Below are 18,788 nucleotides of genomic sequence, written 5' to 3'. Positions count from 1 at the left end.
GAATTAAAATCACTCCAAAATTTCCTGCCCAAACAGTTAATAAAAATAAAACCATTGCTCACGTACTGCAGAAAAGGTCATGGTTACTATTCTTAAATAACTACATTTAAAAGCATGAACATTTGGACTAAAACCATCCTTCTTCAGAATCTTAAAATACTGTCATTAATTTTAAGTTGATTAATCTTTAACTTTTCTCTTTACTTGTTTTAATATACAAAAATTCAAGATTCATTGGCAAAATCCTCACATTCTATCTTACGCTTCCAACAGACCTCACTACGATTGTGTGTTTACTTTTCATAAAGTGTCAACACTTCATTCACAGCTTGTAAAGCACTATTATTTGTTTTCAATTTGAAGTAGTTTCACATATAATTTTTTCAATTACTTTATAAGTTCCTCCTGTACACACATAATATTTTATCTAATCCAAGACTGGCCTCAATAAATAATGATAGTGTGAAAAATAGCTCTATTACAAGTATCTTTAGTTAGTAAACATTTTCATTATAGAAACATAATTTACTGACTCTAATTATTATCTACTATACCTCAACTCCTTCTGAGAAAATAAAAAAAGCAGTGAAGATCAAAAACAGGCCATTGACAAAACCAGCCAGAACTTCTGCTCTAACATACCTAAAGAAAAGCAAAGTAAACAACTGAATTAAGTTATTTCTTAAAAATCAAATCACAAATTCACATATATTCAGAGGTCCTAAACCATACTATATGTTTATAAGCAGCCAACAAAGTCCCAGTATGTTTTATTGTACATATATCACAAAATTGAGAAAATAAATTTATTATGAGTTATATTTAACAGCAGAATGCCATAAAATATATAGATTTCTACAAAAGACATTTTTAGAGTAAGTAGGTTTAGAGAGACCTTTCACAGAAATGTAAATCTCAAGCTGCCAGTGGAGAAGGAAGAACAGGACCAGATAAGTGGGCAAAGAAGGAAGGATACAAAGATAAAAAGTAGAAGAGAGCTTGAAAAAGGGGTTTTTATAACTTGTTAATTCCTTCTTTTCTAAGAACTCCTTATGCTTTCTGCTTTGTACCTTTCAGCTTTCAAATTTTGGGCAAGAGGAGCTTTGACTGAAGGAAAATATCATTATTTCTGAATTATCCCAGAGACAACTTGAGATTTATACTTCTATCACTCTTCTTTTAAGATTAATAAATTTAACAAAAACTTTTCAATTACCTATTTTTAGAATCAATTCTAGCTTCACATAATTCTAATTAAGCTTTTTTTTTTTTTTTTTTTGCGGTACGCGGGCCTCTCACTGCTGTGGCCTCTCCCGTTGCGGAGAACAGGCTCCGGACGCGCAGGCTCAGCGGCCATGGCTCACGGGCCTAGCCACTCCGCGGCATGTGGGATCTTCCCGGACTGGGGCACGAACCTGTGTTCCCTGCATCGGCAGACGGATTCTCAACCACTGCGCCACCAGGGAAGCCCTAAACTATTTTTAAAATACCTCTCTTTTTCTCCATGGACTTCTGAAGGTTTCTGCTTCCTACCTGTGTGAAGTATTGGGAAAGATTTTATTTTTCCATGAGGTATATTTGGCTTAGTTAAAGTCATTTAAACAACTTTAACTTGGCAGTTTTACATGTTCAGACATTATTTAAAGGGTGCTGACAGCAATTAATCTCTATGGTTCTTGAACAATGCAACAGGAGCATCAAAAAGCTAGACTTCCTAGCTTTCTATGTTAATTTCTAGATAATACAATTTTCACTGCAAAAATACTTTTAAAGAGAAAAAACTCTTTAAAATATACTCCATATGGTTATGTTGAAGCTTGTCTGTTAAGTACATTCCAACAGTGTATATTTCTATACTCAGAAATACTGCATATGTCTACCTTCTAAAACATATAAGTGAATTAAATTAATATCTTGTCAAAACAAACACTTTTTTTTCATTAAATTCAAAGAATTCACTGCCTGCTTTCCACAATCCACACTTACGAATTTATCTAATATATCAACAGTGTTACTGCCCAAGAAATAAAAAACACTTTGTTTTAACCCACCCTTCTAATCCCACAGCTAATGCTTGATGGAAAGCCTTTTGTCCTTGAGTTCCATTAGATTTCAAGATCAAAAGCAGGAGTGTTTTTCAGGCATCTTTTTGTCCCTAATGCTTAGCTTACTAGGTGCTCCATAAATTCTGATAAATTGTTGGGCTAAAGTGATTTTAATTAGGTTTAATATATTTGCTAAACTTGACTGCAGGATTAAAATGAAAAACTTGTGAAATCTAGACACATTTGCTTTTCCAAACACACTGTGTTTACCTGAACAGACTGAGTCTTGGAATTAAAACATATGATCCATGAATGTGCTATTGCCTATTTAGTATGAAGGTATCTGGATTCTTTAGCCAGGGCGAAAAAGATACAAATATATGTACATATGTATATAAGCATGCACATATGCATCTATCGACCTATCAGATATGTATTACTTTTATTCTAGCTTTGCTATTTCAAAATTAGGAGTGTGACAAGACACAGAGATGACCTTACATAAAAAAAATACTGAAAAGTCTTTGCTGCCTTTCAGATTCTGCCTATTGTTTCTACTATTGCAGTCAGCCTGCTATTCTGATCATACTGAATTAGGGGTTTGGGGATTCATCACTGGCTAAGCCTACTCAGTGTCATTTTCGTATACTGGCACCTACATTTACTGCTGCTACTTACTACTGTAGCAGTTACTAATAGTTTCAAATGTTACATCAGCTTTTTCCCCCTAATTTTTCCCTTCTCAAAAGAAAAAAAAAAAAGCAAATAAGGAGAAGACAGGATAAACAAATTTTAAAATGTCAAGAATATTACTCTCGTATATTTTGGTTAAAGGTGAATCAGTAAAACCTGCTATGGTACTGAAGGTATTCAAAGCTATTTCTAAAAACTATCTTATACCAGGAGATTATGCATTCTAAATAGAAAACAATAGATACCCTAAGAATTAAGCAATTGAGCAGAATTCTTATAGTTAGTTATTGTTTATCCAGGAAGATTGCTTAATAAGATACTCTAATTAGATTTTTTAATGTAAAATATGTATGAATTACTAATTTTCCAACTCAAAATTATAACTTCACATACAACCTTTAGTAATTCAAAATATACTTAAGAGTCTTTTGATTATACAGTGCCATGGAATAGGTTCTTTTCTGAGCTTTTGAGCTGTTTGGATTTATAAACAGGATCTCTTGCTCTATAAAAATAACATAATAGTATTTTTTATCTCACTTTTCATAATGTTACAAGTAATCGTATCACTTGGGTTATACCCCAAATCAGCAAGTCCTGTCACAGAATTTCACATATCTCTCTTTTAGCATTTGTCACACAATGTATAGTTATCACAGGATTTTTACAGAGCTGTTTCCCCATCAGACCACAAGTTCCTCTGAGGCAGATGTCATATCTTATTCATTTTTATATCATTACACGTAGCAAAGTATCAAATCATATTGGGCCCTTGATGAACATGTGAAGAGAACAAGAGCACATACAAGAAGCAGAGAGTGTGTAATTACTCAAGAACAAAAGCAAAGCTAGAAAAGAAAGAGGAAGTAGTGGGGGAGCACCAGTAGAAGAAAGAACCAGGGGCACAAGAGACAGTGAATGTAAGAGGGTGGATGTGAACAGAAGAGAGAGAGAATGAGAGGAACTGCACAGGAAAGAAAGTGCACAGGGAAGGAGAATCAGAGAAAGAAAGAAAGAGAGCCTGGGAAAGGGAGAGAAAAAAAAAACAACTACAACTGAAGAGGTTAGGGGGTGGGGAAGATAGGATGAGAAAGAGTCTTAGCGATACAGTGCTACAGCATAAAGGGAGAGAGTAGAAGAAAGCAAAGAATAAGAGAAAAGATGTGAGGGAGGGAGAAAGAGAGAATGGAGAGTAGAAGGGAGAGGGAGAGAAAAAGACCATAAGCACAGATCTAAGTAGCTAGAAAGAAAGAACAGGAAAGGAGAGCAAGGAGTTTAGAAGTAAAAGGGAGAGAATGAGGATGGGGAGACAAATGAGAGATGGAGTGAAAAGAGGAAAGACAGCAAAGAAAGGAGGGAGTGCAAGACAGCACTCACAAGGGAAAGGGAGGGGGATGGGAAGAGACAGGGCAAGAGTCAATAAGTAAGCAGGTGAGAGAGGGGGAGCAGGAATGAGAAAGTGGGTGGGAGAAAGAGAAAGAGGATATTAGTTCTGAGCACTACTTATTTACACATAAATATAATTACATTGTAAAATAGTCTATGAGCTCAAAAAAAGAGAAAACACTCAGGCAGAGTAAATCAAATAATGGAAACTCCATGTCTTCCCCCAATCAGAGATGGCAAAAAGCAAACTCTGCCTCTAAGGTTACTAGGCTCAGAAGTGAGAACAGCCCCTTCGGCATAAAAACACTTTCCAGGGCTCCCCTGGTGGCGCAGTGGTTGGCAGTCCGCCTGCCGATGCAGGGGACGCGGGTTCGTGCCCCGGTCCGGGAAGATCCCACATGCCGTGGAGCAGCTGGGCCCGTGAGCCGTGGCCGCTGAGCCTGCGCGTCCGGAGCCTGCGCTCTGCAGCGGGAGAGGCCGCAGCAGTGAGAGGCCCGCGGTACAAAAAAAAAAAAACACTTTCCAAATATTTAGTTAATTGTGCATATTCAGCAAAAGTAGAAGTATTTTACATAAAAGCAGAGCTGAAGACAATAAGTAAACAAAATATCAACCAAAAAAGAAAAATAAAGAAACATGACCATTTTCATATACCAAAACTTTCTTTTTCCTCTTTCTTCAAAAAAACCAAAAAACAAAAAAATAGATTAAGAGTTGAGAAATTTCCCTATCTAGTAACAATCTCACGTGAAAATTTTTGGTAAAATCAAGATGCAAGAGAACTCAGATGCAAGAAAAAAAAAAGTACACATTGTAGATTCCAATTATATATTGTCCAAAAACAGGCAAAACTAACTTATGGAGTTAGGAAAGTGGGAAGGTGAGTGTTAAAGAACTAGAAGGAGGCATGAGGGGTTTTCAAGGGATTAAGTTAGACAAGTGTATTCAATTGTGAAAATTCATTGAGCTTGGGTTTTATGTATTATTTTCTGTATTTCTTATACTTCAATAAAAACGTTTTTAAAAAGTCTTACCCATAAGAGAAAGCATCATTATCTCTCCATTTTGAAATAACAGACGCTGCCAATCCAGCCAAAATGGCAGTGCTATCGAAAAACATGTGAAAAGAGTCGGAAATCAAACCTAAGCTGGAAAAGAACAAACACATTGGCATATTATAATAATAAGCAAATAGTAGTCATCCTTTTCTAAAAATCTAAGATCCAGCCTCTGCTCATCAGGAACTAATCTTCTAAAAAGACAACATTAAAATATGATATATTGAAAAACATTAAAGATAATTTTTAAACATCTAAGAAAAACCCTCATACCCCTTGCCAAAGGAAAAGCCCAGCTGCTACTGAAAGAAGGAAAGGCATCTGCCCACCCTCTGATGACTAGCAAAGGTCAGCTGTCACTGAAAGAGAAACAGAAAAAAAAGCCATCTGCTACCAGGGGAATGGCTAAAGCCAGCTTGGGCCCGGGATCTTACACTTATACAAAGCAAAGGTCTGCTGTTGGAAGAGAAGCAGGACCCTTGCTCCTTTTCTTGATACAAGGCTGTGGGGAAAGGGGCCGGAATATTAATAACATCCATTCTGACACTCAGGGGGAAAGGGTCTACCTAATATTGAGGCTGCAACAAGAGAATGAAATATTCATCCCCCCACTTCCCCACCCAAAGCCTTACCTAAAGTAAAAGAAAACAGCAATCTACCTCTGAGAGTCAAGCAAGAGCACGGAGAGACTCCCTTGTGGCACAGGTATGCAGGGCTTGCTGAAAACTGAGAGTGAAACAAGAACACTGAAAAAACCCTCCAGTACTCAAAATCCTATACTAAGCACAAAGTGGTAGAAGCCTCTGGAAAAATGTGATGTCTGTGGCTTGTTGACATTAACTGGCAATATACCAAAACACAAAAGCCCAGATCCACTATTGATCAGATAAGTTCAAAACCCCCATGCTGACAAAACAAAACAAAACAAAACAAAAAGGGCGTGCATGTTTCTGGGCATAAATACTACTAACCTCAGTCTCTATTATTCTTTTAAACATAATATCCATAATATCCAGCACTCAATAAATATTTAGAAGGCATATAACAAGATCAAGGAAACAAAATAATAAGACCCATTGTTAAGAGCTGAAACAGTCAACAGAATCAGAAGCAGAAAAGTCCCAGAGATTAGATTGTAATAGGGGTTTTAAAACAAATATGATTAATATGTTAAAGGATGTGGTACAAAGCCGGAGAAAATTTATGAACAAACAGGGACTTTTCACAGAGATAGAAACTATAAAATAATCAAATGGAAATGATAAAAACTTTTAAAATATCATAGTATTAAACATTAAAAATAACATACATGGGCTTCTGAGCAGACAGGACACAGAGAAAAAGAATCAGTTAGGTCAAAACAAATTATCCAAAGTAAAACACAAAGAAGAAAAGGAACGAAAAAACAAAAAAAAAAAAGAACAGAACATTCAAAACCTATCAAAGCATCAAACAGACTAAAATACATGTATTTGGATTCTCAGTAACAGAGAAGAAAGAATAGGGTAGAAAGAGAATTTAAAGAGAAAATGCTTGAAGAGTTTTCCAAAATTAATGAAAAACAAAAAACAAATCACATATCCAAGAAGTTTAATGAAGTACTAGCAAGGGAAAAACCCTACATACCTCACAAATTGCTGAACACCCAAAAGAAAGAGAAAGCCTTGAAAACAACCAAAAAAAAAAGAAAAATTGGATACAGAAAAACAAAGATAAGATTAATAGCATATTTTGCATCAGAAACTACTCAAGGCAGAAGGCAATGAAGCAATGTCTTTAAAGTATTGAAAGAAAAAAAAAGCATCAACCTAAAATTCTATATCTAGCAAAATCTTTCAAAATGAAGATAAAATAGATTTTTTCAGACAACAAAAACTGAGAGAATTCACTGCCAGCAGATCTGAACTACAAGAATAAAAAGTTCTTTAAGTCCAATATTATACCAGATGGAAACTTAGCCTTGTATGATGATCACTGAAAATGATAAATAGGTGTAAAAATATTAAAAATAACTTTCTAACTTTTAGTATCTTTAAAAGATAATTGACAATAGAAAAAAAAATAATCCAAAAGTTGGTTCTTTGGAAATAACAGTAAAATTCACAACCTTTAATTAAACTGACCAAGAAAAAAGAGAAAGGGCTCAAAGTACTAAAATCAGCAATGAAAGTGAGATACTACTACTGGCTTTATAGAAATAAGAAGGATTATAAGAAAATTCTATGAACTAAATATAAACCAATAAATTAGATAACTTCCTAGAAACAATCTAGCAAAACTCGGTCCAAAAAAATCTAAATAGATTTATAACAAATAAATAGATTAAATTAATAATTTTAAAACTTTCAACAAAGAAAAGCCTAAGCCCAGATGGCTTCACTGGTAAATTCTACCAAACATTTAAAGAACAATAAATATCAATCCCTTACAAACTCTTCCAAAAAACAGAAGATGAAGGAATACTTCCCAACTCATTGTATAAGATAAGCATTACCCTGATACCAAAATCAGAAAAAGACACCACAAGAAAAGAAACTACAGACAAGTATTTTTTGCAAATACACACACAAGAATCTTCAACAAAATACTAGCAAATTAAATTCAGCAATATATAAAAAAAGAGTATACACTACAACCAAGTGGGATTTATCCCAACAATGCAAGGTTGGTTAACTACATGAAAATCAATCAATATACTACATCATATCAATGGAATGAAGGACAAAACCCACATAATCATCGTAATAGATGCAGAAAAACATTTCACAAAATCCAACACTTTCATGATGAAAACACTCAACAAACTTGCAGTAGAGGGAACTTCTTGAACTGATAAATGGCATTACGAAAACCCCACAGCTAACATCAGCATCACCAGTGGCCAAAGACTGAATGCTCTCCCCTAAGATCAGGTGCAAGATAAAAACGTCCCCTTACCACTTCTATTTAACATTGTACTAGAGGGTGTAACAAGGGCAACTAGGCAGGAAATGAAATAAAAGGCACCCAGACTGGAAGGGAAGGAGTAAAACTATCTCTATTTGCAAATGGCATGATCTTGTATATACAAAATCTTAAAGACTCTACCAAAAAACTATTAGAACTAATAAATGAGTCTGGCAAGGTTGCAGGATACAAGATCAACATACAAAAATGAATTATAGGGCTTCCCTGGTGGTGCAGTGGTTGAGAGTCCTCCTGCTGATGCAGGGGACAGGGGTTTGTGCCCCGGTCCGGGAGGTTCCCACATGCCACGGAGCGGCTAGGCCTGTGAGCCATGGCCGCTGAGCCTGCGCGTCTGGAGCCTGTGCTCTGCAACAGGAGAGGTCACAACAGTGAGAGGCCCGCGTACCATAAAAAAAAAAAAAATTATATTCCTATATAATGTGATGCACAAAACTGAAATTTTAAAAATTTCCATTTACAATAGCATCAAAAAGAATAAAATAATTAGGAATAAATTTAACAAAAAAAAGTACAAAAGCTATACTCTGAAAACTATAAAATATTGTTGGAAAAAAACTAAAGGAGACCTAAATAAATGGAAAGACATCCATGTTTATGGATCAGAAGACAATACTGTTAAGATGGCAATACTTCCTCAGTTGATCTACAGATTCAACTCACTCTCTATCAAAATCCCTGCTGACCCCTTGGGAGAAACTGACAAGCTGATCTTAAAACTCATATGGAAAAGCAAGAGATATAGAATAGCCAAAACAATATTGAAAAAGAAAAGCAAAGGAGGAAATATCTGCCAATCATATATCTGACAAAGGGCTTGTATCCAGAATATATGAAGAATTCTTAAAACTTCAAAAAGAGAAATTATCCAATTTTTTAAATGAATAAAGGATCTGAATAGACATTTCTCCAAAGAAGACATACAAATGGCCAATCAGCACTAGAAAAGTTACTCAGCATCATTAACTACAATGCAGGGAAATGCAAATCAAAACAATGAGAAACAACTTCACAACCACTATGATGACTACAATAAAAAAGCCCAATAATCCCAAGTGTTGGTGGAGAAACTGGAACCCTCACACACTGCTGGAATAGTATTTGGTAATAAAAATAAATGAAATACTGATACATGTAGAACACAGATAACCCTTGAAACCATTATGCTAAGTGAAATAAACTGTCACAAAAGATCATATGCAAATGATTCCATTTATATGAAATGTTCAGAATAGGCAAATATATAGAGACAGAAAATAGATTAGTGATTGCCTAGAATTGGGGCAGATCAGGAGATGAGAGAATTGGAGGGTGATGGCTAGGGGTGCAAGGTTTCCTTTTGCAGTAATAAAAATGTTCCAATATGGACTGTTGTGATCGTTTTACAACTCTGTGAATACTATACTAAAAGCCATTCAACAGTAGACTATAAATGGGAGAATTTTAAGGTATATGAATTATATCTTAATAAAGCTGTTTTAAAAAAACATATCTGACAATCTAAGGCAGGGTGAGCAAGCTATGGCCCACAGCCAACTCTGGACCACCATTCATTTTTGTAAATAAAGTTTTACTGAAACACAGTTATGCTCATCTGCTTATACACTGTCTATGGCTGCTTCTGTGCTAGAATGGAGAAACTGTACAGAGACCTTACAACCCTTAAAGCCTAAAATATTTACTATTTGCTGTCAACAGAAAAGGTTTGCTAACCTCTGGTATAAAGCCAAAATAGGAACACTGTATTGTAGGGTTTACAAAAGGTGAAGTGTATGACAATAATAGCACACAGGGACTTACCTGTGGCACAGTGGTTGGGAGTCCACCTGCCAATGCAGGGGACATGGGTTTGATCCCTGGTCCGGGAGGATCTCACATGCCGCAGAGCAACTAAGCCCGTGCACCACAACTACTGAGCCTGCGCTCTAGAGCCTGCAAGCCACAACTACTAAAGCCCACACACCTAGAGCCCATGCTCCGCAACAGGAGAAGCCACTGCAATAAGAAGCCCACCCACCACAATGAGAAGCCCACGCACAGCAACAAAGACCCAACACAGCCAAAAAAAAAAAAAAATTAATAATAGCACACAGGATAGAAGGAAATGGAAGTGTATTATTATAAAGTTCTTACAAGATACATGAAGCGACATATTATTTGTGATGTTAAAGATTTGTATTATACATGCTTTAAAAAAAAGCCACTGGGGGGAATGGGGCAGGAAATCCTATTGGGCAGAGGATCCTGTACCAACACAAAGCAGATGTTTTGCTCTGACCAAAGAAGGAGCAGGAAACTCACTCTCACCCAAGACCATCTACATATATGTGACAGACTTTGGCTGTCACCAAAGGAAGGAAAAAATGTTAAAGACAAACAAACAAACAAAAGAAAAACAAACAAACCAAAAAACATACCCTTGAGGCCCAGGCTCACAGGGCCTGCCTAAGACTGAGCCTTGGTCAAGTTAATGAATGCCCCTCTGCCCTCACCACAAACCTCACACTGAGTAACAATCAACAGCAGTCTATAGCTCGGCAGGGGGAGGGTGCATTGAGCACGAAGAGAGAACTTCTGTGACACATGCATATGAAGAATACTGGAAACAAGGAAGATGCATGCCTATTCCTAGTCATAAATACTATTACCTCAATATCTACTGATCTCTACTCACAATGTCAAGGCTTTGATCAAAAATTTCAAGAAACACAAAAGACAGCAAGCAAAATAACTCGTTGTGAAGAGATAAAGCAGTCAACAGAACCAGACCAAGATGCTGGCCCAGATATTGGAACTATCAGAACTATAATTAATACATTAAAGGATCTATGGAAAAGGTGGGAAAAAATGCATGAATCAATGTGAAATTTCAGCAGAGAAATGGGAAGTACAAAAAAAAAAGATTAAATGGAAATGCTAGAAACAAAAAACAAGGCATCAGAGATGAAGAATTCTTCCAATTGGCTTATCAGCAGACTGGACAGAGCTGAGGAAAGAAATCAGGAAACTTTAGGACAGGTCAACTTCTGAAAGCAAGCATATCAGCAGCTCAATCTTTAAAAAGCAAGAAGTATCAGAATGGTTAAGAGCACTACTTCTGAAGTCAGAGTATCTGGGTTCAAACCCCAGCTCTACCATTTACTAATTCTGTGACTGTGAAGTTGTTTAACTACTTTGGACCCAATTTTGTAGCCATCATTTAAACAGGTAACAGTAAAAAATGTCATAAACGTTATAACTGAATTAATATACGTGAAACACTTATCACAGTGCTTGTCACATTAAAGCCACATCGATATTCCCATTATTACTATTATTATTAATATTAATACCTTATAATATCTAGTGTTCCCAGCATGATCCACAGCTCTCAATATTTGGTTATACGCTACAGCTTTCTTCAATTGTAAGTGCTACAAACTAAAAGTCAAAAACATTCTTCATAGAAGTCAAAAAAGCAGTTTTTACATTTCCTTATAATTTAGGATAATTATAAAATTAGAAACTGAAGTAAAGCACATTACTCACCCACACAGAAAGGAACAAAAATGTATAAATTTCTCAAAAATCATTATAAAGTATTTTGAAAATGTCTTAAGTTTTACCATGAACCTTGTATATTTTATTCAACTATATATAGATGCATAAGATAGTTTAAGTACTGTCTATACTTATCTGATACCCAACTCAAAGCAGAATAAGAAATAGTGAATAAATGGAAAGGCTGAGTGAGAAAATCAAAACCTGAGGAGAACAAGGTAAGGTTCTTGCTATCCAAGCAATCCTCTCAGATTTATAGTTATTTTAAGATTTTCCTTGGATAGTTAGATCACCGTAAAACTACACACTTGGCCCTTAACAGCTTTGTAACACTGAAAATAATAATTTAATTATATTTTGAGGTATGAAAGACCCATTTGAAGAATATCTCTGTAATGTGTTATAAAACCAATAAAAACATTGTTTATGATTTTTTCTATGCTCTGATAAAGGACTGACATGGTAAGCTATTTTAAAAATTTGGTTTCAGAAAACTCTCTCTATTCTGATAAAACAATATAGTTGTGGTGTTGCAGTAAAACCTGACAATGAGAATCTTGACCCACCCTGCCTTGATTTCATGAGATTTTATAATCAAATTTATTTAATTTTATTTTTATTTTTATTTTTTGTGGTACATGGGCCTCTCACTGTTGTGGCCTCTCCCGTTGCGGAGCACAGACTCTGGACGTGCAGGCTCAGCGGCCATGGCTCACGGGCCCAGCCGCTCCGCGGCATGTGGGATCTTCCCGGACTGGGGCATGAACCTGTGTCCCCTGCATCGGCAGGCGGATTCTCAACCACTGCGCCACCAGGGAAGCCCTATAACCGAATTTAAAAGTCAATTTCAGCAACGACATTAGGCTACATATTTAATAGGTTTATTTTTTTCTCTGTATATGTGGTTTTTGAAGTTTTTATTTCTTAATTGGAGGGTTTTATTATATATATGACTTTTATTCTAAATAACTGTAAATTAGTTGTAGAAAAAGGCAAGTATTCATGCTAAATAAATATAAATTTTAAAATTTACTGATTTATTGATCTACATATATTAGTGCAAGAAAAGTGTAAACCTCTACTGTATACTAGAGCAATCAAGTTCCCTTTTAAAGAGGCTTGGATATAGCATGGCAATTTTAATACTCATCAAAATGAGATTTTGATTTTATTTAAACTTTAAGTAAATTTAATTGTCATTAAAGTGTTATTTTATTTTTAGCATATCATAAAACATGATTCTACCTGAAATAATACTTCCTCTTCTGAGGTGGTAGAACATCATGTTCTCTTAAAGCATTGTGATATGAGATCTTTTCACCTAAACCTGGTATCATGATTGGAAAATTACCTAGTTACAACTATGTAGGCAAACTCATGTGAAAAAAGTCTACTTCTAGTTCTCTGCTCACCTATTATATGTCAAAATAGTGTTCATGAGGAATGTCAATTTTGCTGCTCATCTTCAATATCAGCAAATGTTTCTGATTATGAATCATCACTTAAACTACATGGCATAAAATTCCTTAGAAAATAAAGGTAGCATAGAGAATATTTAAGGTTATATGATTTACATATCAAATGTGACTTGATTAAAAAAATAAGTTGCTAAAAGCAGCCTACTCATTTTAGGCTCCTATCTTTAAACACTAAATACTAAGATGTATTTTTAAATATATTTTTTTAAGTGACCACTTTCTAAGGACATTTTTATAAAGAAAACTTCTTAGGATATAAAAAAGAAACCTGATCACTGAAGCAAAATATAATAAATGTGAACAGAACATTTGGCAAAAGAAACTTATGAAATGGATTTTATTTAAGGTCTACTGAAGGAAAAAACAAAGAAAGGGAGAAAGAACCTATAAATTGAGAGGTATGAGACATATCAACCAAATACCATAGATCTTGTTTAAATTCTGGTTTGTAAAACTAACTTTAAAAAGAACGTATTTAATAAGGGACATGTGAACCTCACTGGACATTTGTTATTAATAAATTATTAATTTTTATAGGTCACAATGACGTCAGATTATGTTAAAAAGGGGGGCTCTTATGTTTTAGACTCAACTGAAGTAGTTATGGAAGGAATTATAGTATATCTGGTATCTGCATTAAAACAATTCAATGGTGACAAGTGTAACAGATGAAACAAAATAGGCCACATGTTAATAAACATTAAAGCTGGGTGACGGATACATGAAGTCCACTAAACTCTCTACTTTTATATACATTTTCCACAATAAAAAAAATTTTAAAGGCCTACTGGTAACTAGGCTAACAGCATATTTACAGTGGTTGTTAGACATTAATTCAAAATCAAAGATAGGGAATCATCAACTTGGGTTCCACGAGATAGAAAGGGGGAAAGAAACTATCAACTATCGATTAATTAGCAAGAATTAGAAAATCCTTAGAATCCTGATATTTGTGTAAGTTGTTAAACTAATGAGAGTTACAGTGAAAAACCCACAACTCTACTACATTCCATACAACCCTTTACTGTAAAGAAAAATTCTCAGCAAAATGGAACAGAAATCTACATTTTTTTTTTTTTTTTTGCGGTATGCGGGCCTCTCACTGCTGTGGCCTCTCCCGTTGCGGAGCACAGGCTCCGGACGCGCAGGCCTAGCGGCCATGGCTCACGGGCTTAGTTGCTCCGCGGCATGTGGGATCTTCCCGGACCAGGGCACGAACCCGTGTCTCCTGCATCGGCAGGCGGATTCTCAACCACTGCGCCACCAGGGAAGCCCAGAAATCTACATTTTTAAAGTAGAAAAAAAAACTATAGAAAAGCAAAAGTCATCACCATAACCTGGTAAGTAATGTCTTTTGGGAAGAGAAGGGAAAAGTTGATAAAAGTCTAAGACATTGAAAATTTTTAATGCTATAGAAAAATACGTAACTAATGGAAGCCTTTTTCTTTACCAAGGAAGTACTTTATAAACATATGCTATGACATACTTTATAAGAAGTAGGACTAAATGAGTGACCGGTATGGCCTAAAACATTTCTTTAACACATAATTACTTTGCTAATACAAAGACATTTACCTTTAGAGTTAAATGAGTTTCCTCTATGTCTTAAGGGGGAAAATGGTTGTAACAGCTTTGGTAGAAAGTATCACTGAAATTACAAATTTTAAGACAGTGAAGTAAACATAAAATAGAAGAGCATAAAAACAAAAAAGCAAACTATATTAAGATACTAGGGAAAAATCACTGTATGGTAGAAAATACTTGGATAACAGGTACTTCTAGGCTCTTCTGCTACTCTGGAAAGTAAAAACCTCCTGGGCCTCCTATACTTTTCCACCTGTAAAAGAGGTCCGACCGGCTTAATTCTCTTTCTAGTCCCACTTCACGAGCCTACATATTCCCTTTCTTCATTAATGAAAAATCCTTGACTTTCAGCAGAATACCTGGTTGACTGGAGCAAATACGGCATTTGTAACTGGACATGAACATGTGACAAAGGTTGAGCCACTGAAATATCAGTGAAAAGTGTTGTGTGTTAGCATCCAGATAAATCTCCTTAAAAGACACTCTACATACCTTTTCATTCTGGACATTCTGCTGCTAGGGATGGCTGGAACTCTAATAGCCACTTTGGAAATAAAGTTTTATCTTGTTTAGGCAATCACTAATTTGGGGTTTTTCTAAAACTTGAGAAAGGACTTAATCCTAGATGGTACAAAACACATTGGTTATATATACCATTCTACCATGAGATTAGCTACTCAACGATAAATAAGTAAGTGAAAATAAAATGCTAGAAGGAAAAGAACCCTAGAAGGAAAGACCACATATGGTGTTCCTACCATTTTCCTACTAAGAATGAGAGAAAGGAGGCGTTTAATGTCCCCCTCACCCTGCCCCAAATGGGGCAGTTAGCATGGTTAGTTTAGGGAGGTTAATTCCATATATTCATTATTCCTTCATTCTTTCATTCTGTAAACATGTATTAAGCATACTATGCACCAAGTACTAAGATGCCTGAATAAGACAGAAGAGATCCCATTTTAATAAAGTTTACATTCTAGTACAAAGGTAAAAGACATTGGATATTTAATGAGGGAAAATATACAAAGAGCTTAGCTATTCTCCACTGATGACACATTTTCACCAACAAAAATATAAACCAAGTATAAAGTTCTTATTTAAAATGAAGGTGTTGAATAAGAACCAAAACTATTTAACATTTGTTGCAACTAGATCAAATGTTTCCAGGAACCTTTATTCATGAAGAGATCGAATGTTTTATCTATCTTTTAATTCCATAATGGAAGAAAACTCTTGACATTTCATAACATCTTGAAGCTTAACTTTTACATAATGCAAAGGAACACAGAAATGACTATGACAAAAACAAAAAAACTAGTTTTGGTAACAAATTTACTCAAGGAACTTAAAATCTAATTGAACCTTCAGGAACAGAGATTATCTAGTCATATAAAGAAACTGTTGATCAGTCAACAAAGGGGCCCAAAATTTGTTGTACCTAAATAAAACAAAAAGCCAGATTATGAAAAGGCCCAAGCAATTTCCAAGTCTGCTAGGGCTTCAACAGGAACACATTTGTACTCCAAATTAGCTGATAAAAATTAATATTGGGGGAAAAGTGATTGTGGATGTGGAGGTTAACATAAAAATGTATACCTGCTAATTAATCTAGGCATGACAGACAGTGGTTCAGAGCTAGACTGCAAATCTGTAAGATGTAACACAAAGGGAGTAAACTGGAGGAGAAAAGGCCTAAAATTAAAAGAACAAGCTACCTGAGGGCAGAAAAAGTCATGCATCACTGATGTTTTCCTTATGTACTGATGAATATTGACTAATGGCTTAGAAAACAATGGTTTTAGTAATTTCCTCAATGGATCTCTACACATCAAAAGAATTACTTTCCATAAAGAGATGGTTTAGGCACTTCAAATATGAATCCCTTGAACAAGACATTTCACATAGTAATTTATGCAATGGAAAGCCATAGTGAAATATAACGTATTGTAATATAAAGTAACTGTAGCAAAACTGTACATAGGCAAACCAAGATACAGCCTTGATACAGCCAGCACATATGCCACAATATGGCATAATTTAGGAAAAAGAAAATATAAAATATAGTATAACTATCACATATTTATAATAAAGTATGATTATTTCAATACAAGCTAAGACAATAGAGTGTTTTTAACATGTACAATATATTGAAGGGTGTTAATATTACAGGACACATATATCGGATTCCCAGAGGATTAAAAATGGTTATTACATATATTGATATTTTATTATGTTTCAATATGCCTTTTACACTTAAGTGGTGACTAAACCAATAACTGTCATAATCTGCTGAGTATTTTTGATAAAACTGAATTGACATTTGAATTTAAAAGTCCACCTTTTCATATGAAAGTATACACATCACAAAAACTGGTGGTATGACCTAATGTCATTGTTCAATCGCGATAGAGATAAAAATCAGCAACAGCAATTCTCTCTGAAAATGGACCTTAAAGGACAGAGACTAAGTCTATTTAATTAATAGGAAATAAAGCATGGATGGTATAGGTTCTTATTTTGGGGTCCAAGACCTATTTCAAGAAACCCAAGAAAAAACTTAAGTTTTATATAAAATTTTGAAGTGTTGGCTATTATGAGATTCTCAAATGAGTATGATATTTAAAGAGGAATCAGTACACCTAGAAGATGATCTTATCGTTGCTAAACAATTTTACAAGATCCTAAGTTATTCAACAGTAAACACCTGGATAACAGTACTGCATCTTCACAGTTACACTGGATAGACCTCTTTCCATTGCAGTTAAAAACAAAAACAAAAACAACCAAAGGTGACATCAAAAACCATCAACTCAAGAGATGTAAGGCTTTTAGAAAACTGTATGGAATCTTCTACCGCAGTCAAGACCAAAGGAAAATCATGATACAGATTCAGCATAAAATTAAAAGAGAATGAAAACATGCTTCTTTGGATATCCCCTTTATAAACCTCTTCCTGGTTTCAAGACCTAATAACAAATTAAGTAGAACATCTCAGATATTCCCTCTCGGAATTTTAAGGGTGAATCCCAAATGCCACTCCCCCACAGAGTGGCAGGAAACGCGTTTCTCCCAATTCCAAGAAAGTGGACAAACCTAAGGTGTGTAAAGACAAAAGACTCTCTCCCTCTGTCAAAATGAGGAGGGGACTTGTCACTCCGGTTTGACGGAGTGGGGGGAGGTGGGAAAAGGAAGAGGAGACCTAAATCTTAACTGCTGCACTTGATGGCCTCGACTCTTAAGAAATGTAACCGTGCCAGATTGGTGTGGATATGAGAAAGCAACTCAGCAGCAGAGGTGGTGGCAAAGGCGAGAGCTGAACCTCCTGGTGAGGAGCTACGTGGCATTAAGCAAACAGTGCTTCGTCTCCCCCACCCGCTGCTTCCGCCCCAACCCTTTTCCCCTTTGGTTACCAGTTGCTCCAGATGCCGTAGAGTAGTTCAACAAAAGCGAAAGAGAGGTTCAGGCACAGGAAGAAAAACAGGTTCCGAGACGTCTTGTCCGACAGGATAGACCTAAGCATGACACAAGTAGGGGACAGCCGGGAAAGTCAGAGGAGTGCCGGACCAGGAGGTTGGGTTCCCCTTTCAGGACCCTCCCAGTCCACCCGTTCCTGTCCTCACACGAACGAGGGTGTCCCTGACGCTCCCTCCCTGGACCTCGGGCCATCCTTAGGTCTGGGCCTTTACCCCTTCTGCCGGAAACCCCCTTCCCGCAAATACGGCACCCCGCACCTAAACCAGCCTGAGATCTTGCCGAACAGATTGAACTTAGGTGGTTTGTATTCATCGTCCTTGATGGACAGGGGCAACATCTTCTCTGCCCGGCGAAGGGCCGGGTCTACTCCCCTCTAGTAGTGGCTCCGTGGGTGATGGTAGTGACAGTGGTGACGCCTCAGATGGGAATCTGGGAATCACGCTTGCCCCGGGCCGCACGCCGCTTCGAGACACAGACAGACTCAGACACACACCGGAGAACCCGCCGACTTCCGGCCCGAACCGCGCAACGCGTCCTGGGACGGGAAAGGGGGAAGGCGGGGCCGA

At 36.3% G+C, this 18,788-nt stretch overlaps 1 protein-coding gene across 4 annotated transcripts in view; it reads right to left on the bottom strand.

The window, feature by feature from the left end:
• SLC30A7 (solute carrier family 30 member 7) overlaps window positions 1-18,763 on the bottom strand; it is a 78,060-nt gene extending 59,297 nt beyond the window's left edge. The window contains exons 1-5 of one of the 4 annotated variants that reach the window (XM_067040849.1): window positions 18,480-18,735; window positions 18,159-18,260; window positions 5,815-5,908; window positions 5,159-5,272; window positions 555-642 (exon numbers count right to left, since the gene is read on the bottom strand). In XM_067040849.1, the coding sequence (XP_066896950.1) occupies window positions 555-642; window positions 5,159-5,244 (174 nt within the window). In that variant the 5' untranslated portion in view covers window positions 5,245-5,272; window positions 5,815-5,908; window positions 18,159-18,260; window positions 18,480-18,735. Of the gene's footprint in view, window positions 1-554; window positions 643-5,158; window positions 5,273-5,814; window positions 5,909-18,158; window positions 18,261-18,479 lie in introns of all 4 variants that reach the window. The other 3 variants (XM_067040859.1, XM_059056025.2, XM_067040844.1) reach the window with 3 other exon arrangements.
• Window positions 18,764-18,788: the final 25 nt, after the last annotated feature.

Source organism: Kogia breviceps, chromosome 1, assembly GCF_026419965.1.
Source record: "Kogia breviceps isolate mKogBre1 chromosome 1, mKogBre1 haplotype 1, whole genome shotgun sequence".
Classification (NCBI taxonomy): domain Eukaryota; kingdom Metazoa; phylum Chordata; class Mammalia; order Artiodactyla; family Physeteridae; genus Kogia; species Kogia breviceps.
Note: the sequence above shows the minus strand (reverse complement) of the source record. Positions and strands in the feature narration are given on the sequence as shown.